This window comes from Rhizoctonia solani, chromosome 11 (assembly GCF_016906535.1).
Source record: "Rhizoctonia solani chromosome 11, complete sequence".
NCBI lineage: Eukaryota > Fungi > Basidiomycota > Agaricomycetes > Cantharellales > Ceratobasidiaceae > Rhizoctonia > Rhizoctonia solani.
In genome coordinates this window covers 624,032-650,084 of record NC_057380.1, presented here as the reverse complement: position 1 = coordinate 650,084, position 26,053 = coordinate 624,032, and the positions used below count along the sequence as shown (strand labels likewise).

The 26,053-nt window shown below is 47.0% G+C and overlaps 6 protein-coding genes across 6 annotated transcripts; 1 reads left to right on the top strand and 5 right to left on the bottom strand.

Annotated features, from left to right (window-relative positions):
* Window positions 1-586: 586 nt before the first annotated feature.
* RhiXN_10263 (short chain dehydrogenase) lies at window positions 587-1,801 on the bottom strand (the record flags this gene model as incomplete). Its single annotated transcript, XM_043330079.1, has 6 exons — window positions 587-677; window positions 736-962; window positions 1,038-1,141; window positions 1,328-1,392; window positions 1,453-1,688; window positions 1,724-1,801. The coding sequence occupies 6 exons, from the start codon at window positions 1,799-1,801 to the stop codon at window positions 587-589; spliced, it is 801 nt and encodes a 266-aa protein (XP_043184176.1).
* A 3,237-nt stretch (window positions 1,802-5,038) lies between these two features.
* RhiXN_10262 (pectate lyase) lies at window positions 5,039-6,774 on the top strand (the record flags this gene model as incomplete). The annotated part of the gene is made up of 15 exons (XM_043330078.1): window positions 5,039-5,114; window positions 5,187-5,256; window positions 5,308-5,390; window positions 5,448-5,475; window positions 5,536-5,596; window positions 5,647-5,745; window positions 5,807-5,815; window positions 5,877-5,944; window positions 5,997-6,093; window positions 6,153-6,164; window positions 6,213-6,262; window positions 6,326-6,404; window positions 6,465-6,505; window positions 6,561-6,650; window positions 6,705-6,774. The coding sequence occupies 15 exons, from the start codon at window positions 5,039-5,041 to the stop codon at window positions 6,772-6,774; spliced, it is 933 nt and encodes a 310-aa protein (XP_043184175.1).
* Window positions 6,775-7,105: 331 nt separating this feature from the next.
* Window positions 7,106-8,308, bottom strand: RhiXN_10261 (uncharacterized protein; the record flags this gene model as incomplete). Its single annotated transcript, XM_043330077.1, has 4 exons — window positions 7,106-7,436; window positions 7,475-7,760; window positions 8,134-8,218; window positions 8,267-8,308. 4 exons carry the CDS (start codon window positions 8,306-8,308, stop codon window positions 7,106-7,108), a joined length of 744 nt encoding a protein of 247 aa, XP_043184174.1.
* Window positions 8,309-10,074: 1,766 nt separating this feature from the next.
* Window positions 10,075-11,864, bottom strand: RhiXN_10260 (cytochrome P450 family protein; the record flags this gene model as incomplete). Its single annotated transcript, XM_043330076.1, has 8 exons — window positions 10,075-10,143; window positions 10,208-10,307; window positions 10,365-10,533; window positions 10,581-10,765; window positions 10,828-11,000; window positions 11,368-11,552; window positions 11,607-11,721; window positions 11,766-11,864. The coding sequence occupies 8 exons, from the start codon at window positions 11,862-11,864 to the stop codon at window positions 10,075-10,077; spliced, it is 1,095 nt and encodes a 364-aa protein (XP_043184173.1).
* A 4,890-nt stretch (window positions 11,865-16,754) lies between these two features.
* Window positions 16,755-23,238, bottom strand: RhiXN_10259 (peptidase family S41 protein; the record flags this gene model as incomplete). Its single annotated transcript, XM_043330075.1, has 18 exons — window positions 16,755-18,158; window positions 18,215-19,609; window positions 19,673-19,945; window positions 20,005-20,073; window positions 20,466-20,496; window positions 20,554-20,575; window positions 20,634-20,711; window positions 20,766-21,073; window positions 21,125-21,233; window positions 21,296-21,431; window positions 21,489-21,539; window positions 21,607-21,680; window positions 21,738-22,383; window positions 22,437-22,615; window positions 22,674-22,732; window positions 22,794-22,809; window positions 22,864-23,008; window positions 23,065-23,238. 18 exons carry the CDS (start codon window positions 23,236-23,238, stop codon window positions 16,755-16,757), a joined length of 5,169 nt encoding a protein of 1,722 aa, XP_043184172.1.
* An 807-nt stretch (window positions 23,239-24,045) lies between these two features.
* On the bottom strand, window positions 24,046-25,776 carry RhiXN_10258 (Zinc finger, CCHC-type; the record flags this gene model as incomplete). The annotated part of the gene is made up of 7 exons (XM_043330074.1): window positions 24,046-24,140; window positions 24,823-24,939; window positions 24,992-25,082; window positions 25,145-25,351; window positions 25,462-25,491; window positions 25,545-25,682; window positions 25,741-25,776. 7 exons carry the CDS (start codon window positions 25,774-25,776, stop codon window positions 24,046-24,048), a joined length of 714 nt encoding a protein of 237 aa, XP_043184171.1.
* Window positions 25,777-26,053: the final 277 nt, after the last annotated feature.

Below are 26,053 nucleotides of genomic sequence, written 5' to 3'. Positions count from 1 at the left end.
GACGTACCCTATACAGAAAGTATTGAACGAGACTTCTTTTCCTGATCGAAGCTCTCATATTCCTCATCCCAGAATATCGTCTCCTCTTCCTTATTGTCAGTATTTCTTTTGTCTGCACTACGTGCTATGCGCGTTCATTGTTTGCCCTACTGTATTTAAGCGACGCCGTTCGTCGCATTTATCCCAGCTCAATCTACACTCGCTTTCATCATATACTTAACAGGCTCAGTATCGCTTCTATTCACTGCTACAATATTATACCTGAGCTATTAAGTTTCATTTAGCTCAACAGAAAGTTCCTCGGGGCGATCGCCGAGTTCTCAGATTGCTTCTCATAGTAAAGCTAAACGTGGATTGAAGAGCAATATGCTGAGCAAGGAATTGGACGAATGTAAGGGCCTCGGAGCTGTTGATGAAGATTATGCGATCCATGTCATGTTTGAGAACCAGAGAATTGTCTCCATTCCGCTTCTCATAAGCGCTCAATATATAACAGAGGAGCTCTTTTTCTTGCATTTGGCTCATGAAAAGTTACATGATTCTCGGGCTGAGTAGGTTCACAGTGGGTCAAATGACGGTAGGTGATTCAATAACCTGTTGAACAAATAATATCGCTCCACTCTTCGAGCTGCTCGACGGTATCCTGACATCTCTTGATCAATTGCTCTTTTGCGTCACTACAAGACGAATTCAATGATTAGTATAATCAATAATTATTATGCTTGACTGACTCACACTCCCAAAGGAATGCGCCCCGGCACTTCTTTACCGGTAGCCATACCGCTTTGAGTAATTATCTCGATTATCCGGAGCACTCCCAACTTGGGATCGTTGGGCTGATTCCCTGCGATCTTGTCCCTAAAGTCATCAAACCAGTCATTAACGGGTTTATAATCTGGAATCATCTGGGAAGCCTTCTTGAGGTTTGTGTCTCGTTCCAAAAATGAAGTGCGGAATTTTCCCTGTCAAATCGTTATTAGAAGGCTCATTCAGTAAGCTACAAGGCCGTGGGTGGTATCTCCATTTCAGGAACCTACTAGATCAACCGTGAGCACCTTGATCCCCAAAGGATCCAGTTCGACCTTCAGCGCTTCCCCTACCGCTGCCACTGCTGCTTTCGTGATGCAGTACATGGCGCCTCCTGGAAAGTACTGTGTCGATGCAATAGACGACATGATTATGATTCCACCAGAACGACGTTCACGAAAATGAGGAAGAAATGATCGAGTGACGTTCATAACTCCGAAAACATCTATTGTCAGCCAATCCAATCCAAATACCATCAGATGCAGTATTTTGCTAGTAATTATGAACATTTTATACGTACTTGCACTGAAAAGGTCATGAGTCTCTTGGTGACTCATCTCCTCAATGGTGCCTTGGTATCCATATCTGATCACCAATCAAATGTTACTCTGCAAACTTTCTCCAGATTAGAGATTGTAAACTCACCCGGCGTTGTTGATCAGGTAGTCCACCCTTCCGTAGACCTTGATTGCATTTTGAGCCACTTCGTTCAGTTTGTCTGGCGACCAAGTGACATCCACAGTCATTACAGCCGCTCCCGCTTGTTCTATATCACGGACTTGGTCGATGTTCCGGGCCGTTGCGATCACCTTTTGTCCCAGGCTCAAAAGTGTCTGAGTAGCAGTATGGATGCGAGTGATGATGGATGTGAATACATCGTACTGTGCCCAGGGCTCATGGCATTGAGCCTACGTACCAAGGCAAAGTGTCGGCCCATACCAGTGCTACAGCCTGTGATGAGCCATACAGAGTGGTTCTCGAGGCTATGGGGCATTGGAATTAATGTATGTTATCGGGAAGAAGTGAGTCAAGGAGCTGAGACGTAATGAGGCTCATGGGAGGTTTATATTGTTGATCGCAACGATTCCCAACCAATCGCGCTCTTCCCTACAGTAGTGAGCCGACATGTCTTTGTTGCACAGTCCATTTCCATTTCATTCTCACACTCTGTATCTATTGAACGCGACGTCGAATCCATGGCGCCGCGGTAAGACCTCATCCATGCATGCTCCTACATGCTCATTTGATTCCGATATTTTACGCAGCTTCTTCGTCTCCTTATCATCTACCGTATCTCGCCTGTATGGTCTCGTGTTCATTACACACATGTACTCTGAGTCTTCCGTATTCGGAACTTAGATACTAAACAAATATATAAAGGATGGATTATTCAACACAGTTCTCATCGTTTTTACTCTTTACAACGGACCTGATTTGAGAATTCAGTCACTCGCTTCTTAAATAGCACGCACACATATATATATACATATACACATACACATACATACACATACACACACACATATGTATATACTTGAATTATTTCTCTCCCCTGTTCTCGGCCTAACTCAATAGTATCTCTCGGTGTTCACTGGGCGTACTGCGTACTCTGTTGTCTTATCGACAGTTTTTTTTTCCCTTTCTCTCACACGTATGAGTATTTAAACCGCATATACAAGCCTCATGTAGATAGGTAATCTCATATCAATTCATGTACTTTTACTAAGCTAAGAAGCTTAGTTATACACAGATCTTTATTCTATCCGCGTCTTTTTCATACACTTACACGGGCTAAGTTTACACGTTTACCTTGAGGCTGCGTTTAACGTCCCACATGTATAACCACCGACAAAGCCGAATAGGTCCAACTAGGTTCGACTTCAAGGCGTAGATGGGTTAATTTAGATTAAAAGTGGAGTCTGAAAGGTCTTATAACCACCAAAATTGTTCCAACAGATCTCAGCTACTCTGCAAAATCCGCCGGAGCTCGTGAGCCCGAAATGCTTGAGAAACTTAAATGAGACGCTCATGGTAATCTCTTTTATGCTTCTCGAGCATTTGGGGCTTACGAGCTCCGGCGGACTTTGCAGAGTGAGACCGAGAAAGGTGATTAAATGTTTGGGAGTTTTTTTTTGGTATTTGTAACACAAAACTACATAAATATAGAAGTGTAGAACAGGCTACTGGATCACGTATACTGGATTTTTTTTCGATACAATTTATTACTCGGACCCGAACACATGGTCGGACACCGGGCCTCTACTACATGCATGGCAACAGAGAGGAGGAGAACACGGTTGACACAGAGGGGGAACGCACAGGACGGGTGGGACCACACGGCAAAAGTTAGGCCTGAGAGAGCCGGAGCTCGAAAAAACGCAAACGGTTGCGGTACAGGGTCAGAACAGGAGGGTAAGAGAGACACATGAACCCAAACGGAGGAAGAGAAGGAGCACGTATCAAGAAAGAAGCCATAACGAGCATAAATAAGCGGACCGAGTCACCATAGATAGAAAGGCGGGTGAAGGGGGGGGGCATATTAGATCTGGAACGAATCTGTTGAGTTAAGCACTGTGGTGTGATAAGATCCTGAAAATCAGTACATCAGTAAAAGATTCCTTTTTTCAGTAGGATATGGCCTGACAATTACAATGTTAGTGTGCCTCCCTCAGCGTGAATCAGACTATGGAAGAATTGATACCTAAAATCAGTATGTATTGATCTTGATTTCAGCTCAATTCTCACTTAAACACACGCACTGATTTTCAGCATTATAACCTTGTACAGTGAAGGAAGCTTGCAACAGCTCGGAGACCAGTGGCGGTGCCAAAAAGAACAGAGCTCAGCATTGGTTCTGACGCTTCTCGAAGGGTCATTCTGGCGTGATCGTATGCAGGGCACTTCCGTAGGACGTGGTCGAGAGTTTGACGGGGGGTCCCACACGGGTAGCTGGGATCGACGTCGTGGCGAAATCATTCTCGATATTCGCCGAGAAAGGCGTAGCCCATGATGACCTGATTGAACCGGGCGTGGATGGTGCGATGGTGAGGGAATGTTTTGAAAAGGGTTGGAGGGACGGGGGTGGGTTGCGACGAATATGGTCTGAAACAAATCGAGAGTGGGGTTGGGAGGACCATTCGAGAGCCCACGAGTGGCTGGCATGTCGCGTGGCTTCGGCCTTGCACCAGGCAAGCGATCTATTGCGGGCGTGTCTTGGGGGTTCAGAACCACCTTCGTTGGCCGGAGCATCTGCGCGTTTATTTCCTTCGACTCCTTCATCACGTGTACTGGATATTGCAATACCTCAGGTTTGTGCTCATGTCCGCCAACTACGGCAGGTACCAGAATCCGCTGGCCACTAAATTTATATGCCTCCCCACTAGTTTTTACTCCAACGTATCTAGAATAATGACAATTACTGGCACTAGATAGTTCATTCCCCCATGATTCATTTCTAAGTTACGGGGGTCAGAAACCTCCTGAGCACTCATCAAGTTCGACTTCAGCCAGCATTTGGAACCTCAGAACGGAAGTCTGTTGCGCTCTGGACCATACTCGATTCCCTAATGGGTACATTGCTCGCGATATATCCAATCGCAACCACTGTACCCTGTAATTGATAAAGCGCACTTTCTTCAAACGCTGTTTAGTACAGAATCCCTACGCACACACTGGCGCGGGGTCTGGCACGTAGGCAACTGGGCTCAATACGAATTTGCCGGCTCTCTTGTGTTGCTATACGAGACGCATAGTAAATACGTGTAGCTTTCTTAAATTATTTTGTTGTGGATCCTAGTTAAATATTTGTTGCTCCAGTTGCAGCCGCGATCGTCCCCGGCTTACAGAGCGCAGGATAGATGCAAAGGCTGAGCTAAGAATAAACTTAACGTCAATAATTTATAATTCAGCTTCTTCGTAGTTTCCTCGGAGAATGAAGATGTACTATTTTAATATATCACCGTTCTTGAGACATCAACATCATTCTGCAATTCAAACCTTGCATGCAACCATCAGTAACTGCTTGAACCCGACGGGCCGTTGGTTCTATAATTGGTGTCTAGGTACTACTAAATATAAACTTGTGGTCATCTTGGCGGCCCGTAGCCCTTGTTTCGCTGGCGTAGGAGTAGTGAAATTACCTGTGAGTCCTGCTCCCTAGCATGTATAAAACCACACTCTCACGAAGACTTTTTTACAGTACATTTCTTTCTCCAGATTTATTTAATAAAATATGTTGACCCTCAATGTCGCAATCACTCTCCTTGCTGGACTGAGTGCAGCCACTCCTACGAAGCGCGCTGCCCCAGGTACGTGAAACCAGTCTCGTGAATGCATGGCATAAGTGAATGGCTAATAACACGCATTTTAAACCATTTCAGTCGACGGAATTGCGGGCTACGCTACATTAAACGGAGGCACGACAGGTGGGGCGGGAGGAGCGACTACAACGTGAGGATTACGGTTCTCAAGCCGCACAATTATTTATCAGTACTTTATCAGTGTCACAACCCTCGCCGCTCTGCGGTCTGCTGTAGCGGGCACCTCTCCTAAGGTCGTTAAGATTTCGGGCATCATCACAGGAGGTAATGCCGTATTCTATCCAACCCGGTGCCGTTCTCATTTTAGCCACTGTTGCTCAGATGGAAAGGTGGTTGATGTCGGAAGCGAGTGAGTGCCTTGAAATTAGATGAGCATCCTACAGTCGTAATAAGGAAATTACCCTGATAGAACCACTGTTCTCGGTGCCGGTAGTGACTCCGGTTTGATAGGTGGAGGATTCCGAGTTAAGGTCAGTTTATTTGCGTTTAAGCCTATGGTGGTGTCTCAACTTCCCTCCAGAACGGAAAAAACGTCATTATACGGAATCTACGTCTATCAAAATCCCCCGCTCCAACAGACTTGATCGGCCTGCAAAACGCAACAAACGTCTGGATTGATGTGAGTTTCAAAACCGGTAACAAAATTTTACCAAAGTCTCACATACATATCAATATTGTAGCACAACACGGTAAATGTTTAGGGTCACTCACTTGAGGTTCACTTCTGACGCATATATGCGCGCGATTTAGTTCACCTCGGATCTTGACCACGGCAAGGACTTTTACGATGGACAATGCGATATAACTCATGCCAGCGAGTGAGTTGATTTGTTATTATTATTAGATCAGTATCTTATCAGCGAACCTTAGCTTCGTCACTGTTTCATGGAACGTATTTACCGAGCATTTCAAGGTATCGTTGGTCGGGCACTTGACAACAACGGTGCCGAGGACACTGGCCATTCAGGTGAGTATATTCCTTGCCTATCTATGATGTTCTTAATAAGATGGAATCGTGCACAAAAGGGTCACTTACCAGTAAGCAATATTCTCCCGAGAACCCCGCAACTGCTAACACACCTACAGTCACAACTATTTCCTACATGTCAACTCCCGTCTTCCTTCCCTCCGCTTCGGTACCGGGTAATTACAATCCAACGTTTTGCCTTTTCGAGAGTAGCTCATATCTACTCGCATAGCCATATCTACAACAACTATTTCAAAAACGTCCTCAACTCGGGCGTCGATTCGCGTGATGGTGCCCAAACCCTCGTTGAGGTGCGTTACAACCGGTTGTTACATGTGCACGTGTAACACCTCCGTAGAGTAACGTCAGAGAACGTCCTGCTCCCGATAGAAACCGCACTTAATGGAGGATTGTGAGTGTGGCGACTGGTCGATGAGAAAATCTAATAAGGAATTCATTTTTTTTAGCGCTGTTCAACGTAACAACCTTTTGATAAACACCACGATGGACTCAGATTTAGTTCAAGGGACTCTCACTACGGTTCCATATACTTATACGTGAGTAGCTTTCTACTGCAAGGGTATGTGTGCAAAGACTAAGGTACTTCACAGCCTGGACGAAGCAAGCACTATTGCGGAAATAGTCGCAAAGAGCGCTGGAGCTGGAGTTATTACCTTTTGAGTCAAGGTTAAATCATACCCAAATGTCCGCCGATAGCAGTTGTACTCTCCCTAGCTGGTTAATTAAACGATCGCCCCATTCGCACAATTGCCCACCTGACCCTCTCAGGACGGTTGTTCAAGACTTGAAATAATACATAACTAAAACACAATACAGCGTGACCAGCACTCGAGCAGAACCCCCAACCAAACCAATTCACAGAGATAATATGCCCACATAGACCCCGATTCTCATCAGAAAAACCTACGAAACCGACTTTTTGATTTTGTGGTTTGTTCCGCCAATGTATGCTTAATCCTCTGAATACTCATCTCGACCTCTTTAACATGAGTTATCGGTGAGTTAGCCTTTCCCGAGCTGGCACCTTGGTACAACTCGATAGCACCCGAATAGCTTGCAGAGCGGAAATAAGATCATTTTTGGCTTCGTTGACCATGCCCGAAATTCGTGAAGCCTCGGCCTTTAACCACATATCACCGAGGCTTTGCGCACCAAGCTTGGCTCGCTCGGAAAGGAGGAAACAATCTCCCTCGAGGTCCTTGGTAGTGCATGCGAGCTGGCAAATCTCGCAAAGCAGTTTGATTTCGGTCGCCTTGAGCTGGTGACGCTTGGCCTCAGAAAGGAGCTCCCTCAGTTTTTCCTCGGCTTGAGGGTTTTGCCGTCTCGTTGAGAGGCAAGTCGGGCCAGCATCATCCGGCACTCTATGCTTCCGGCGCGGTCTTTTAGCGTGGTGAATAAATCCAGGGCAGCGGTAAAGTAGGAGCTGGCGTTGATATATTCTTTGATCTCGCAGCTTATTTGACCTAGCCACACGAAGAACTGGGCACGATTTTCCGGGTGCGCGGTTTCGTTACACGCGGAAAGAAGAGTGTGGATTGCAACGTTGTGTTTCCCGTCTGAAACGGATTTAGCACTGGCCCAGAGGATAGGGTCGATGGGTATATTCGATGCGCTAGGTCTATCGACCGGTAGTGGCGGTGGGTGGTCTGCACCCCGATTGTTGAGTCCGAGGCACTGTACAAGGTTATAATGCTGAAAATCAGTGCGTGTGTTTAAGTGAGAATTGAGCTGAAATCAAGATCAATACATACTGATTTTAGGTATCAATTCTTCCATAGTCTGATTCATGCTGAGGGACATACTAACATTGTAATTTTCAGACCATATCCCACGAAAAAAGACATCTTTTACTGATGTACTGATTTTCAGGATCTTATCACACCACAGTGAGGGCACCCGTCTGAGTACGTTCGTCTCCCCAGAATCTGAGCTGACTAGGGAGACTGAGGAGTGGGGAGTTGATTGTTTTCGGAATTCAAGCATTCCCGAGAGATGAGTTTCGGGGACTTGGCCGATTACTATACTTGGCTGCAACAGCGGTATATCCTGGAGAGTTTAATGTATCGTGCGGAGGTGGGTGCTTGTGACTCGGAAGCCAGCAACGCTAGTAAAAAAATCAGTATTTTGTACATCCACACACAATGGTGCATACCATCTTCGAGTTCTCGGAGTCGGCTTTTGTATCCGGACTCATGTTGGCTCGGAGTTAGGGCCAGAGCAGGGATCAAGATTACCTAGCATATCTGTGAGTAACAAACCGTACAACATGTAAAAAGACCAACCAGAATTTTCACTAAATAGTTTTATGAAGAACGGCTTGTACAATACCATCCACAGCTGATACCTGTGGCTCGGCCTCGTAAGCAGGCGTCGTTTCATTGGGCAGTGAAAGGTTATTCTGGGTGGATAGTATCCGTTATTGGAGCTGCTGGACCCTGGGGTGGATGTATCCTCAATCGTAATTCGGCAGTCGGCCTAGACGGCCTAACTCGATGACAAGGACGGTTGGACAGCGGCCCAGACCATATCTCCCTTCCGGTTCCGCACCTCTCGCGCAAAGTCTTTGCGTCTATCCTGCCAATCGGAAGGGAGCCCATGCAGCGAGGTTGATGCATGCTTCTGACAAGATTTTCTACAGGGTTTACGACAAATTATTACCATGATAGTTTTAAAGTGAAGCAACAAAATGAGGTGAATACCTCGTATGAATCGTCGATCCTACGATTGCGCACTCCTCTCGCCATTAGTGCCAATGTAGTCACAAGGGGTTCATTACTAATTCGATCTCTGGAACCTGAAGATAAATTACCAGAAGTAAGTGGGATAGGCCCAGAAACCAAATAACCCTTACCTCGGGGGAGGCGTGGCTATACGCCCTTGCCCCTGGGGCTAGGTCACAGAGGGCAAGCGGTCAGTTCGAACGTGTTGATGGGCTCAAGATCGAAATGAGACGAACCACGGGGAGGGCCCTAGGAGGGAATGCAGGGGCATGATTGGATAGAACAAAGCCCAAACTCGAGCAGGCTTTTATACCAAAGACCGCGAGGCCGAGATCTGGCCTGACAGCTCGCCCCTGCTGTCAACGTGCTGGCGCCTATTGTACGTATGGACTAATTTTAGCTCGTATATCCGTCTCTTCATTACGACAGATCCACTTATGCTAGTGACAATGACCAGTAATTAAAATCATGACCCATATTATGGGTCTACGCCGCCTTAAGCCAATGCTTAAACTCAAAAGTCGACGTCGAGACATGTTAACAATCGAGAACTGATTGCCAATAGGACACCGTGGTCTGAGCACTCAGGCACCAAGGATAAACTATTTGAAATACACAATAAGGGGAGCTTGAATCGGCCAAGTTCCGGTCCCATGCCGTTTATGACGACAAGTGCTGTCAGATGTCTAACACCTGCGCGAGACGACTCAGTACGGTGGAGACCAGCGTGCAGGAACAAGGTAGTCGACACAGGAATATAGACCCCCGAATGGAATAGGGGTAGAGAGCCTCGACCGTTGAGGACCACGATCACGTGACGGCGCTGGCGCGCCGCACATCTAACAAGTGCCACTGCAAGCGCGCAGTATGCACGGTAGCATGTCTCTGTTATACGCTGAACGGCATGCCACCTCCTGTAGGCAGTACAAGGGGCAAGCTTTGGACCAGAGTTGCAATTTTCTCCTATCCTCGGTTGTGCTTGCTAGTGCTGGAAGACCCAGCCAATAACGTGACAGTGCTTAATTTTAGTCCTGGAGAAGAGGTTGAGTGGATTACTCGGGTGTAATGATACGATTTTCGTATTAATTGCGGGGCTAACTGTTCACACGGATTAACTTGTTCGAACCAAATAGCAGAATTTAATCTATTCTCATTCGGCACTAAGCTCTTGAGTTATCATACAGAGGATGCAGCATACATGCATCAGAAATAGCATGTCAGCTATAGCCTCTTAGATATCTTAAATCCGACGTTTGATCGCTACTTCACATCGAACTGTCTCCCTAACAAATCCCTCTTTGATCTCGAGCTGTATGGGGCCACATCAGCATTAACATAGCTATCATACGAGCCTAGGAAAATGAATCCAGTACCTTTGTAGTAGGAGTAGCCAAATCGACATCGTAGCGACGGAAGAATGCAGCAGAAGACAGCATCATGTCCATGTGGGCGAGATTACGACCAATACATGCGCTTTATATCTCGCGATAAGGTTAACACCTCCCAAAGTATATGGCATAACGAACTCACCGCGGTCCGGTCGAGAAAGCAAAATAATACTTGTTCAGCGACTCTGATCCATCCTCGAGCCAGCGCTCTGGACGATACATCTCAGCGTCTGAGCCCCAGACATTTGATCTATTGGTGGTATAGGAAGGAACGCTGATGACGCTCCCTTCTTTGAAAGTCTCTCCCGCAACTGTCAGTGTTTTCCCGGTGGGGACAACTCGTGGGGCCGATTCCTACAGTAGAATGCAACCGGGGCTTCTTTTATGCAGGCGTTGAGGTACGGGAGGTTCTTGATCTCTTCAAAACTGGCAAAGTCGTTAACATCTTTTTGCGTGGAAGCAAAAGCAGAGTCGAGCTCTTCTTGAAGTTTCTGCTTGATTCTGGCGTCTGAGGCAACGTGGTAACAGAGCGCGCTGAGCGAGCTGCGATCAATTAGCTTAGACCGGCCCAGAAAACAACGGTATAGTAATAGTAGTGTGCGTACTTGCTCGTGGTATCGCTACCAGCACCAATAGTAACCAAAGCTTCAGAGTCAATCTCTTCCCTAGACAACGGTGATCCATCGTATATTTTCACCTCGAAGAGCTTGTCCAAAAGGTCGACACCCCTATTCTCGCTCCCGCCGTCGCCCTCGGCCGCGCCGTTCCGTTTTCCGTTCTACTGACTCGCGTGTTGACCGCAGCCCTGGTCACATGCAACATGTTGCGGCGAGCTACAGAGTCCGGGATATACCAAGGTGCACAGTAGAATAGTACTTTTTGGAGGAGGGGAGAGTGGGATCCGAGGATCGTGGAACTAGTTGAGCCTTGGGCTATGAGACGAATACAGGTAAATCTTGGACTTTCTTCTCTGAGACAAGGGACAAGGCACGAGGGATCGAGTCTTTTTGTGCTTCAATCAGCCCGAATGGGATTCCTAGAGATAGATCGCTGATGATATCAAACGCCAGGTAGGAGAACTCTGTTGAACACACAGACACATAAGTTCAAGTTGGAGAACCAAAAGCAAACAAATGGAAACGCACGAGGACCATATTAATAACAGCCTGGCCTCCTCTCGCTTCCCAGTTGAAGCCAGAGATACCTTTCATAGCCTGCTCGCATCGAAGGTCTAACTGAGCACAGAGTCGTTCAACATGCGTCCGCACACGGGGCTCAAACGCTTGGACGTTCTGCGCGCTAAATATGTTGGCAATACGCTTGCGTTTCGCTACGAAATGATCATGTAGTCGATCTCTAGAGGTTACGTATAAACCTGACGCACTTGTATGAGATGCCTTTTTCTGGGTGGTGAAAACGTCGTCTTGTCGGCCAATTCTAAATGCTTCATAGAACTCAGATTTGAGAACCCACTCGAGTGGCCGTATACACCCTACCCGCTGTTGCGTTACGATCGATCGGCACAGTATATTCTGATGCTTACCTCCAATGCGTTGGGATCGGCGATACTGATATGATTAGGTCCAATCCTGACGAACTTTCCCTGGTACGATGCAAACTTGTAATCAAAAGTTATAGGCATTGAGCGGAGACTACTCACCGTATTTTTCGTGAAGCTCATGTATATTCTCAGAGTGATGTCCAGACTGAGTGCTCCTTGCGAGCCACCAGTTGCTGAATGAAGCAGCAAGCGGTCCGGAGAATCTACACACGGTAGCCATATGGGTCTCGTAGGTAGGGACAAAGTAGTACGCAATCTAATGTCCGTGTCATAGAGGTCACCCAAAAGCGCATACAGTAGGACTCAAAACTCACTAGCAATGTGGCAGCAGTGATAAAGTACTGGGAGCCTGTGAGTTGAACTGTTCTGTATACATAGCTGTTTGAAGTTTTGTTGAATGATGGGCCTCGTTTAGTACGTGGGCTGTATATATACTGAATAAACCAAGGCGTGCAGGTAATCCGCACACGATGTATCAGCATGCATGTTGAATAAGGATTCAGAGCGGTTTGTAAGTTATGTACTACGGGCCTAGGTGGTCGTAAGCAAGATTAGGTATAGCTAACACAGAGTACAGTCATGTTACCGGGGTGAAATTTGATGTCTTAATCGATGTCATGGCAGGTAGTGGAACGGCGTGAATAGGATTTAGTCTACAGTCAAAGAACGATTAGTCAAAGAACCAAACCATGCTTTCGAGCGGGAATTATTCTCATTCGCCCCCCGAGGCGGCTGCCGAAAATCGTTGTGATCATACTTTCACCACACTTCTGAAGAACTTATTACGTGGAGAATCATATCTTGATGTATTTTTTTCTATAATGGTACGGAACCTCTAGACGATATATTAAACAAAATCCATATGTGCCAGCTTCTAAATGCATACAGCTACCACACCCCCGATTTCTTTTCTTTTCTTCCTGTAGTAGGGGACTAAGATCCGCGAGGGGACCGGCTCGCCGCCTTCCCAGGTTCAAACTTTCATTTCATGGGTAAGGGTAAGTGGAGATTGCATTAATAAGAGTTTTCGCTATATCGGATGAATCGAATTACCGTGGTGCGGAAGTTAGTAGGCGATCAGGAAAGCGACGATGGTTCTGCGACAAGGACAAATTTCTGAACGAGGGTGATTTCAAAAGCCCAGCTGGGGACTGATGGCGGATGCGAATTCCGCAGATCGTACGGACCGAACTGATGTGGTACCCGCACTCGTCCTGACTCCTGACCCGTGGCTGTGTGTGTGGTTGTGCGGATACCGCGGGTACAGATATGCTGGACTCGGGAGGCCTGTACCTAACCGATCCGTCAAATGCAGGCTTGATGCCGGGTACAACGTTTGAAATCATGAACTATATAGTGCCAAAAATAATATTACTATGACTGCAACCTCCTTGCCTTTCTGTACTTCCCCCTCCTCTTATCTACATTTAGCCATGGGGAATTCAAGACGCACTCCCATTACACACAAACTTTCCGGTCTTATTGAAGTCTAACTAAGGATGATCTCGAACCTCCCGGTAGTGTTTTGGGGTAATCTTTAGTATGTGGCGCATAACGAGCGGAAAACAAGGAGAAATTAAACACACAAGAAAGAAAGATGCTGCAGATACACGATAAACGCGCTCCCTAGAGCATTACAACCTATCCTTGTGTATAGGGTAGTTGGAATACCTTAATTTAATTTTCATAATTGCTATTATATCTGATGGTGGATTTAGACCTAATCCAATAATTTATCCTCTGACGCTCGTCCGTGCCGGCCACGAGACCCAGACCGGTGGAGGTTGGGAGCCCCCGCGGCTGCGAACCGGCAGAGTGGACTGGGGGCGCCACCCCAAGTCTGGCTCGTGGTGGGCGGCCCAACCAGCTCTCGTGACCTACGGGATGAGATTGGAATAAAAACGACACGCAAAGGCGTGCCGCGGCACTCAGTGTGTACGAGGCCAGACGGTGGAGGAGGTTGGACGCAAGTCGACACAGCATGAAGCGGTCCTCACGCGACTCGCTACATGCTCCGGCTAAGTCGCTATTTTGCGACACCGCAGGCGCACTGTACAAGGTTATAATGCTGAAATCAGTGCGTGTGTTTAAGTGAGAATTGAGCTGAAATCAAGATCAATACATACTGATTTTAGGTATCAATTCTTCCTAGTCTGATTCATGCTGAGGGAGGCATACTAACGTTGTAATTTTCAGACCATATCCTACTGAAAAAAGGAATCTTTTACTGATGTACTGATTTTCAGGATCTTATCACACCACAATGTAGGCCTCGTCGCAAAACGTCCATCACTGTGTGCGAATAAAATAATCGGCTGGAAAACATATGCCCAACTTCAGTTCAAGCAAATTTCGGACCACAATGATAGATCTATGAGACATTTTACATAAATAAATAAGAATTTAGTTATTCTGCAGCCGTAGTGAGAAATGCGTGAAGAATGGGCAATAGTGATTCATGGTACAAGAGTGCTACGGAACGTTCCCAAATTTGAACTGTTGGCATATAATAACCAAAAAATGCAAATATGGACTACATCGGTGATGGCAAAACATTAGGAGAAACCATGTAAAATAGTAATGAATCTGTTGAGAGAAAGGGTTAAAGTGACCTCAATCACAACCTGCGACAACCCAAGTGTGTTTCCTCCCGCAGGAGTTGAATCAATGGGTCAAGCATCGGAAACCTTGCAACCAACGCTGTGGAACATCCCCGAGTTGGTCCACACTTTGAACTCCCCGAATTGGCAAAGATTTCCTCAAGCAGATCGGAGCCAAAGGCATTTTCTGTAGTGATACCAAATTCTTTGACCTGGGTAAGCGTTCAGTTCCCAAGCTGACTCTTGTGATTCTTCAATTGCTTCTTACTTCCCTTGGACTCACGGGAAGCAGCCAGGGAAAGGCGTCCAACCTCGATTGGGGCTCGATCAACTACAGGTGCCGTCTCGATTGAGCTATATATATCACCAGCGTCGTACACCAATATCCCTTGCTCATCATGCCTGCAATAAATTAGTGGGGAAGATGCTTTATGGGAGGCCGGCCCAGTGGAAGATTGGCAGGATACCCTAGGAAATGATTGGAGTGGGCTTTCCTTCGGCGGGGATACATAATTAAGCGCTGGTGAATTTGTGACCAAGGGAGTGGTTTGAGTCAGATCAGTACGACTATGTTGTGAGAGAGAGCGTAAATTTGGAGATTTGATAGTTGTATCTAGCGTAAAGGAGGCGGACTGCGCGCCAGTTAACCACTTTTGAGGAGTCTAAACCTCTATTAACACTGGTTGCTAAAAAATTGCTACTAACCTGAGTCCGTAATCGTGTCCCGCGGGTGCCAATATTTTTCTGGGAGCTGCATCGCATGCTTTAATTAGAGTGGGTAAAGGATATGGGTGCTGATTTGACCAATAGCTCACTGGGGGCTACCAAGGTGCGGATTGCATGCGGCTTGATGATCACGTGTGGTGTGCCTGCGGGGAGTCGGTAGAGACTATCTTTCATTTAACCACCTCTTGTCCCGCTACGGCGGGACACAGGGGGATACTTAGTGAGTTTTCCACCAACATTAACGATCCCACACTGTTTGGCTCCCTCGCAGGTCTCGAAGCAGTCGCAAAGTTCATTGCCAAGACGGGCATAGGCCGAAGACGAGGAGGCCCGCAGGCAACCGCTCAAACCATGTAGTATATACGCCCTTAAGGCCGCCACTTCATTCCCGCCCTTACGGCCTCTACCCCGAGTTAGGCCTTAAGCCACTTGTATGTCGCCACGCGACTCTTCCTTCTGTTCTCTGACCGTGCTACTGTCTCTGTTGTTTCCTCTTTCTCCTGCTGTTTCCCTCCTGTGCTTCCTTCTTCTGCGTTTTGTGTTGTAGCTTCCACGGTTCGGTTCTTGTTTTGTGAGCGGTTTGCCTAGTTCGCATGTAGCTCCCGTATTGTTTATATATGGAAATGTACCAAAAAAAAAAAAAAAAAAAATTGATGATCACGTGTGTTTTTGCACTGCCCAGACACGGCGGAATTTAGGAGTACCCTCACCACCATTCGTGAATGCATCTGAAAGAACCTGTTTGGTACGATTTCAGGACTGGAGAAGTTATCTGGGTTCACGTCCAAGTCAGGAATCAGAAAGCTTGGATGCTCGCCGGCAACCGCTCAAACAATGTAGGCCCCTAGGGTCACCCTCTATATGCCCTTATGGCCTCACGTAGATCACCCTTATGGCACCTGTACCGGGTCTAACTTCCCGAGCTTCACTACCGTTCTTACGCGCCTCTTCTGTGCTTCCTTATTCTCCCCTTTTTCTCTTAGTTTGCCTCGGTTTGTGAGCGGTTTGCCTTGTTCGCATATAGTTCCTTAAATATGAATCACAAAAGTGAAATGATCATGTGTCATTGCGTGACGACGATAATGTCTCCCTCACACTAGAAAACGCACGGAAACAAAAGAGCCCTCGTCCATACGCTCACAGACTATACTAGTACCGATAACTAATGAATCACTACCCGTGGAAAAAGAAACGCATAGCATAGATCCAACCTTCCCTGCTTCGCAGCCGCGGGGGTTGCCCAAACCTCACCAATCTGGGTCTCGTGGCTAACGCGGACGAACGGGCAGAGGGTAAGTCAGAATTCCGCTGTAGCCCCAAAACATTTCGACATACTCCTCATGAATCCACCAAAACGGCCCGAGCGACCAGAGGTTGTCTGCGTGGCTGGCTCTGCGTGCGGGACGGGTCGTCGATGTATTTAGGTAAACGTTCGAAATTGATCGATGCAGCAGTGGCTTTAATGGACCATAAAGGTTAGCGTCGGACTCTATAATATTCGATGCCCCTTCAAAGTTAAACTCGGGGTACTTTAAGATAGGCTCGCCACCAATACAATTTAAAAAAGATGAGAATTGAGGACCCAAGGGAGTATAGATTAAGATGTCGAGTGTAAGTTACTATAACAAAAGTGACCAGCCCCTATCTAGCTCTGGTCAATTTCCTGCTTGGCTGCGGAAGATACCGAGTCCGAGAGGTATCGAGTTTTGAGTGCCAATAGCTGGTTTATCAGATACTCATTGTTTCTGACAAACTTGGGCTCAGAATTGAGTGCGGCCTTGTTCCGAGACTGCAATGTGGAATCCGAGTGGTCACTTTGAGTTCGCAATGCGTCTATTAGTTCATCTAGAGCATGATGCTCCAGAACCATTCGGGCAGACTGATCACCGATATTTTGGATGGTGCTGACAAGACTTCGTCCAAGTGAGTGTAAATGACGATAGTTGGGCTTATCCGCGACCCGGTGGGTGTGGTGAACGACCAGTGAGATTGCGTCCAAGAATCCGGGGATGGCCAGGTCTCCAGTCGCAACACCGTCTTGCAGTGATATAACCCCGTTTCCAGCCGAAATGTAAGCGATTTGTAGGATTGCTCCTACTAGAGGTTCGATATTAGCTTGGTGCAATCTTCCAATCGCCAGGAGTAGTGGGTATCCTTGGTTTGAATGGGTAAATACTCGCAGATATCCGATGTTATCTTTGGTTTCACGAACGCGACTAACGACATATTTCAAGACAGCGTGAACCAGATCCGTATGATTAGGAACATCCTGAGCAACGCGAAGAAGCAACGGAAGGGACTCGGGAGCGATGGGTACTCGAGGAACTTGATTCTTTCCCGAGATTTCAAACGTCAGGAGGTTGAGTATATGTGATTTAGTAGTTTCGTTCATCAACGGTCTTCCGTCAGCAGCCTTGACGTCTATGGCAGCAAACTTGAGGAGTGGAACAAAATCTACAGAAGCGCGACGTCGGAGAGCGAGATGCGCACTAAATGGCGAGGTGTTGGCAATTCGGTTAAGCTCAGCTAGCGAGAGTTCAACAAGCGACATAGCCCCCGCACGCTCGATGTATGGCCCGATCACCTTTACAACGAGGAGCAAGTGACTTGCAATTGTGCCCTCAAGTTTTTGGGAGTCGGTTATCGTAGCATCAACGTCTGGCCAATTGCTTGTGTCCGGGATAGAAGCTGGTTCTTGAGGAGCCGAAGCGTTTCCTGAGCGAGATATTTTTTCTCTAAACCATTGCTGAAGCACAAAAGGGGCGACAGCCGCGAGAGCTCGGACCGCAGCCAATCTTATCTTCAATCCCGTGGCATACCGATCGGAAATCACTTCGGTACCATGCGGACGCAGAGGCGCGCTTGCAAGAACACGCACTATGGATCCGAGCGGGCCATGAAAGAGGGCCGTAGGTCGAATATAGTTTTCAGAATTAAAGACTGGAATGATAAAGTTGGATGTCCTGTCATTTTTGGATCGCGGACGAGAGAAGCCAGCGCGTGGCTCCGTGACTTGGCCCTCATCAGGGGTCGCGTCGTCGGGAGAATACTGTGGGTGAGGTCAGGGCATTTTGCAGCTATACGCAACGCATCCAAAAGGTTAACTAGAGCGAATGAGTTAATAGGCGTGCGTCCATCCGAATGATAGCGAAGTTGAACCGAGGCGCGGGCTAACGAGCGGTAGTAGGTATTTTGAAGCGTTAGAATAGAGAGACGCTTCTGTGACGGCAAGCTCATATCAATGGCGATATTCAAGGTTGAAGGTCCCAAGGTGTCAGGCAAAGCACGGCCACATAATGCGGCCGAGTTGAGTGCGACTAGCCTGAGTTCTGCAGCTGTCAGAGATGCATAAGAATCAGCACTAAATGGCGGATGCTCATCTCTCCAAACTCCATCAAGCGCTCCAAGAGCGACTTCCATACGAGAGGCTATTACGGGCGGTTCGGAGGAAGAAGAAAAAGCCAGAGATTCGAGTCTTGGTCTTATCCCATCTCGAAATCTGGGTTTCGGTCCATTCTTGCGGTTGGGTGGCTGAGTGTTATGTGCGCTATTGTCCAAAAATGCGCATAATTGCACAGTGGCCCTGGCGAATCGTGCAAGGTTTGCTCCGCGCGTTGATGCCATCTCTCTACTCTTCCGAATGCTTGCCTCAAATCGGCCAATTAGCTCCGGAAACATGGGCTCTAAATATTTGTACCATTCTTTCGATTCGTCTTTGTTATGTTCATTCGAATCCATTACCTCGGTTGACAAACAAACGCCTGCGAGAGCCTGGTATGAGCAATCGACAACCACTGGGTCACGGGCATTCTCAGCGAGCCAAGAGACAGCGCGGATATCTTCCAGGCTAGTAGTAGCAGTCTGGCGATCGGGGGACCTGTTTTCTGGGTGTAGGAGTCGTGGCCTTTTCATAAACCAGATGCCAAATCCTTGCTGTAAATACCGAGAGATTTCCGTTACAAATGGGCAGAAAGGGACGATAGCTCCAAGTAAAGTTGTTGTCAGGTAAAAAATCAAAGTCAGAGCGACGATGGCACAAGTAACAACTGCGACAGCAACATCGAGCATCCATAGATAAACAACTAAACCAAGCGCAAACAACAGTAAGGAAAGATGGAGTAGCGTCGGAAGCAGGGCAATGATATGTAGCGCCCACCAGCTATTCAGGCCATCAAATCGGGCTTGTCGAAGAAGGGCATGTGTATGGGCCGGTCGTGGACGAGAAGCAGTATAGGCCGTCAGCCATTCTTTGGATAACATAGCAACCAGAGCAGCGGAAAGCGACAATCCGAGTGCGGCAAACCAAAGTCCATTAATCCATAGTGCCGCGTACGAAGCTGAGAACGGTGGCTCGTCAATAGAAGAGAGCCCAGCGACCCCGTTGGCTTGATTTTGTACAATAATCAAGAGCAAGGCATTGGTGGTGTCAGCAGGATCCTGCTGCAACATATTTTTGGCCTCGATAAGGAATGCTGTTAAGATAGCTGAGAATAGAGCAGCCTGTTACCCAAGATGAACTTTCGTCAGTCACTGGGCCTCCGTTTACGAGTATTCCAACCCTACAAACAACAACAACACATCCAAACTAGCATGTCGGCCTTTAACCAATTCTTGATCGTATTCTTCAGCTTCGCTCCGATACAGTTTCCAAACTATTGCATCATGCGAAAACTCCTCGCCAGCTTTGTCTCCGGAAAATGGGTCGCGGAAAGACTCTCCGTGCTTAAATCTAGAATCGTTTGTAGTATGGTTTGGATTGGTGACCTGAGGAACTCGCTCGGCGGAATCGATTGCAGCAAAGCTAAGGTAGCTGTCGATACGACGAGGCTCTGCTGACTTTTCGTATGTTAATTTCGTGCGCAATAATTCAACAACTGCTCAAAATCCAAACGTACTTCATGATGCATGAAATGAAGGTTCCCACCCCCGCGAAGTTCGGTGTCATTGCTCCATCTTTCAGCAAACTTCAGGTTACTCAGCCTTACAATCTTATTTTAAGGAAGTTATGGATTACTTTCAATCTGTGCCATTAGTATACTGTCCTTACCATTTTGTATCATATTCTCTGCTTAAGGTGGTTGAGTTTTGGTTGTAAATGTGGCTGTGCAACTATCTTGGGCGGAATTGCGAAGGCTTATGTAAGCCCGGAATCTTGGCCGTGAGCTTTATGCAGTCAATGCGAAACCGAATCCCGAGCGACAGGAAGTAAAGTAGGCTGTGATTGACAGGGGTTCTCATAGTATTTTAATAAGCTGAAGTCAGGTCCAGCACCATTTAGAATCATGAACTAGGTCGCATATAATTAAACACGAGGTGCACATTATCTACCCTAGTTTGGCCATAACCGTTTGCTCACGTCTTTCCAGATCGCTTGAGGGTTGTTGACACTGGTGTGTTTATTTAGCTTTTTGGCGTTAATTAATGAATATACGGCAAAGACTTACGTGTTAGGGAAAAGAGGGAACGCTACATTTCATGGGATACTCAGCTGATAGACACCATCGAGATTCTCCCAAGTACTCACAGAATTGGGCAGGATGACTCTGGAACTCTTCGAAAGAGTTGGGATCCAACGGCGAATATACCAACTTCCAATTAATGCCTACGTTGTTTCAATTAGCTCCCTTCTACATACGACCAGTAATACCGCACTGACCTTGATAACTGTTTGTCAAAAAGTCGGGTGGAGCGAGGGTATCGTTCTTAAGGCCAAGCGTTTTGAGTTCCACATTCAGGGGTACAAAGCTCAAAGATTGCCCCCCGACAACACCACAATATTGCTGTGTAGTTCCTGGTTTACCGCCCATAACGACTGTTTTGACGTTGTACTTGGTCCTCATCATTATGCTAAACAAACTGCATGCGGAAGCGCATCGGCCGTTGCTCATGATCGCGATGTTCTCGAACGCGAATGGTTGAGTGTCGGGAGGAGTTTGAGAAAATGGAAGACATGTGTCACCAATCCTAAACGAACGTTCAGCAGCCATATATTTGAGATATTAAAGAATTACTTACTTTTGCGAAAACTTGTCGGAAATGCCATTAACTTGTACACTGATAGGCGGGTTAAGCCAGTTAAAGTTATATGCAAATTGGTTTCCTTTCACGTCTTTGTAGTTGGAAGCTACAAAGCATTGGTATTTTAATAACAATGCGGATAGTCGCGGTCCATGAGAGATAGCTTACGGTTATAATAGGATGAATCATCTTCAGGAAGTCCACCAGCCACGATCTTAGCAACTATCTTCTGAGGAAGGTCCTGTGCACGAACACTCCCATCCAACCCAGGCTGAACGTCAAGACCAGGCTGAGGTCCAGCAAGCTATTGGTGAGAGGAATTAGTGAGGTGCCAAATATCAGAAGCAAGAAAAAGACATACAACACGATGCAGGAAGCTCGCAGTGCATATTAGGCCGCCGCCGTTATTAGTCTGAGACAAGTTCGGAATGATTAGTTAATTTTGCCGTCATTTTATCAGGCCTTAGAATGATACATACGACATCGATGAGAAGACGCTCTGCTCCTTTTTCCTTGACAGATTTCAGGCCATTGAGTATCGATTTTCGTACCTCTGAGGCCAACTATGAGTTACCGAGGAACATATGAATTAGCATCCAAGTAGGCGTACCAATAGCTCTACCATCAAAGGAGCCTAACCACAAAACCGCCGTTTTTTTGTCTTCGAGCATGTACCAGGATAAAGCCCCATAACCGCTTACTGAACCATTAGGAGTCAAGTGCTCTGGAAGTGCAATGTCCCGGGGCTCATCGTAAACGAGGTTTGCAAAAGTTTCGCGCCGGCCTTCCGTGATGGGAGGGATGATAGGAGCTCTCTGAAACTTGGCAGGCTCCCTCAACGGGTCTTCTTCACTGGATGGTCCAGCGCCGGCCGCAGTTTTCATTTTGGAACTCGCGACAGTGTTGGATACTGGTCCTCCGTTGGTCTTTCGGGTTGGTAGACAGTTGTTCGCCCAGAGACTGTTAGCGTCGGTAAACTCGACAGTCTCACTCCCAAGTCTTGACAGATACGGTATCTCGTAAGTTTCTTGTGACGTGGTCCCATTTCTTACGAGGGTCAGGGATACCGTATCGCTGGATGGTGGAAGTGCTTTCTGAGCAAATCCACCCAAGTTGTAGTCCCATGAGTCGTAAGAAGCAAAGAAGCCATTCTGGCGAGTGGTCTTTGCTTGAAATCCTCCAGCAGTTTCAGCATAAGCATCTATTACAGTCCATGGATCTTGCCCATTAATGGAAATTATTTGGGCTCCATTGAACTGAGAAGAATATCGGTGAATTATGGAAAAGGCTTAAGAAAAGAAGCTCTTACGTCTGTGAGATTCTTCCCTCCCAAGGCAGCCTTCCAAATCTCGATGGCCTCGGCTCCAAATTCACTTGCGACGACTTCGGATGCTTCAGGCACGATGTGGATATTTTGCACATCTTCGGCCCCAGGACGAGCAAGTATGGCGAGCGGAAAGGGAAGATACGTGCTAAAAAGCGAGTCGTCTTGTGGCGGATGTTAGTATGTCAGTCAGGTTAGCGTAAGAGTACAAGTGGTTCGTACAGCAATAATTTACATATCCTGCGTGGCTATCACCTAGCCTCTTGACTGTCGTAGAAATGCTAAACAAACAAACTGTCAATACTACAGAGGGCCCAGGAGTTCAATGTGCGATATATTTACTCTCGATGCAGCTCGACTAAATTGAGAGAGTTGTCAGTGTGATAAGTGATAATATAAAAATGAGACTCACAATCTGACTTGTACGTAGTCTTCTTGATCCGCTGAAATTCCCCAAGGAGGTCGATTGTATCATCCGTAAATGGTTCAGGCATCTTCAGATGAAAATTAGTAGAAGTGTGAAACTGGGAGAATGTTTGGCTAAGAACATCTGCGACCTAGTCAAAAGTAAGTAAGTAGTTGTAAAACTCCCAAGTTCGCATAGCCTTCGCACATTATCCCTCAAGGTCGCATTGAACGGAAAGAATGAGAGACACGAGCTGACTTCCGAAGGCTTGGACCATGTTTGCTTGACGATCTTAGTGCATGGATCAGATTGGCGGGATTCCAGAGGCGAAGCAGACGAAAGTACAGCCGCCGACAAAGCAGAAGCCAAGAGGTAGTACATCGCGACTCTGGACAAAGTAGCTTGTATAGAGGGCTTAGTTATATATCGATGCCATTTCCACGGTGCGAACATGGGACGTTGTAATGTTCGGGTCAGAAGAATCAAGCGTAAATCAAATGTGTGTCGTGGAAAGCATCGTTGCCGGTCGATGTTGTCGAAATAACTATGCAAATCATCCGAGACCTTGCATGGACGATCCACGAGCGATCATGGACGTCCTATCGATTAATTCAGACATGCAAGGCGCCGCGAGCCTAAGCCTGCCAAGTGAGGCCCAGCAGTGCAAAAGTGAGCGATCGTAATATTTATAGACGTGATCCGCTGTGATTGCCAGAACAGGCTGAACCTTACATCACGATGGGAGGTTTGTCGGAGTAAATAGGACTGTCATGAGTAGGCTGGACGCAACAAAACTCTAAAGTTTGGAAGCATGGTTGTGTCGGCCTGATCTGTGCCGAGAATATCCAAGAAAGAGCAGGAAATTTCACGTGATCCGGTCCAATGCCACAATGGCTACAAAAACCTTGTATCCGATTGAGAACTATGGGAATAACAAAGCACCTCTACATTAGCTGAGTTGATAAAATCATCCGAATCACTTGACTCAAGGCTTGTTACACTGTACCAAGTGAGTAGCCGTAGGGGCCGGGATAATGAGGCGTCGTTGGTCCGAGTTACATAAGCACAGACTGCCGTTGTCGGGCTTCAAGTCTAGATCCTTTGTCGAGATAGCGATTCATTTGAGAACCGAGAGTTTTTTGTTTACCCTATTTTACATTTATTGAACACCTCCTGTTTGCAAACCATTTATGCTACTGGCTTAACCACGACCTGGTCCTCAGGCCCAAGGACTGGCTTGAACACCGTGCTCGCGAGCCAATTCAACAAACTGACGAGCGTGCCTGTTTCCCGCGTCAACCGCATGACCTTATCCTATAGCAGCACCGCACTCCGGACAAGTGCCGCGCCGCATTGCCCCGCCGCACTGCGAGATAGCGGGTTAATATCAGAATTAGAGAAGTGATCTTGATGGATATACCTCTCCAATTACGTATGGATGTCCGTTGATACACTCATAGAAATGACCCGTGTGACCTGAGCTCGTTTAAGGATACCACTCGTCAAACCACCCAACTGCTTGGTGAACCAAATCGCTAGCGGCAGGATTTGTCCTGGGGGCATCTTTAAAGCGAACCAAGTACCTGTGCAATCCAATTTAAAATAGTAAATCAAACGGTTAGGATTTGGACGTACTGCAGTAGTGCGGTAAATAATACTTTGAATATATGGGATCCGCTAAGGGGAGGACGTCCTGACTCTTGGAATGACCGACTTTGCATCAAACTTTCCATCGATTCTTGGATAGTCTTGTTGAACGGGTCGAAATTGGTGTGAATGAGTCCGTGTAGCATACTTGAATAGATAAATGTGTTAATACTCGCATAATGAATTAATGGTACCAATAAACTTGCTTGACGTCGTGGTGAAGGGTACTCCTAACCACCCACTCGGAGGAAAGATACTAGATTTTGCAATAGCACATTGGCCTTAACTACCCGTAAATCTTAAATCTCGCATACTTACAGTCAATAATGACAAGTAACCACGTTGGAACGACCACGCTGTTCGACCATTCAAGGTGTTCTCCTCTCGAGGAAATCGTATAACGTCGCCAATTCTTAGTACCCCGTTCCCATCGGGCTGATAGTTCTCAATAAGAATATCCATAAGTTTATTACATACAATAACTTACCTTTGCTAACATATGTAAATGCTCCTAGAAATGTAATTAGTTTAGGCCACTGCCAGAGATGTAGGATACTCGCTTGTCCATCTTCGAGTTTCTAAGTGTGTATTGAGTTTATCAGTAGCAAGGCAATAGCCAAGGTTCTAAGACAACACTCACCCATTCTGCATTCTGAGTGTTTGCATTGCATATAATTTCCAGAAACGAGTAGATTTGCGTGACAGTCTGAAACCGAAAGTTGTCTTGCAAGAAGCGCCGAAGGAAGCTCCTAGTCTCGGATGGGTTGGCACCTTTCCCAGTGCCAACGCAAAATTTGTCCGTATCCAAGATGGTAAAGTTGCCTAGCCCGGCAGCCTTGAAATGTGACTGAAGAGAGTTGGGTGCGTTCTCTTCGAGTGGAGCCGCATCAGGATTGGTGCGATGTTCAAATTTGCATGAAGCCCCCCGGCCGCAAAGTCCGCTTGTCCAGAACGTACGGCAGACCCCACGGGGGACTTGGGTAGATACTTGATGAGAGCGATTGTCAGCATCTAATATTGAATACAAGGCGCAGTCTTACAGATAGGATTGTTTCCTTGGGAGTCTGGACGTTGATGCATGTGTGTGCACGATGTCCCACGATTACATACACCACGACTCCAGAAGTAACGGCATACACCTGGAGGGGTGTTTGGGTCGAGGGGCGGATGTCTCCCGCCTGGTTTAAGTGCGGTGAGCTGGATAGCACCGGAACATATCGGAGGCAATATACTTACTGCTGGAGGCGTCAGTCGAGCCATCGGGTGTACCATTGTGGGCATATCTGCAATTTATTCCCTGGCGGCATCCACCAGGGAATTGAAAGAATCGGCATATAGGTTTTGAAACCATTCGCCGCCAATATTTGTGGATGAGAACGAGAACGACTTGCGTGGCTGGCCGAAGATGTAGCCACTCGATAGACGCCCGTCCACGGTTGATTGAGTAATCCAGACTCCAACACCGGTCAACGGCAACCCAGAAGAGAAACAACGGTATTTAGATAAGACAGTGTGACTTGTGAGCAGGTGTTATACACGAAAGCGTGAC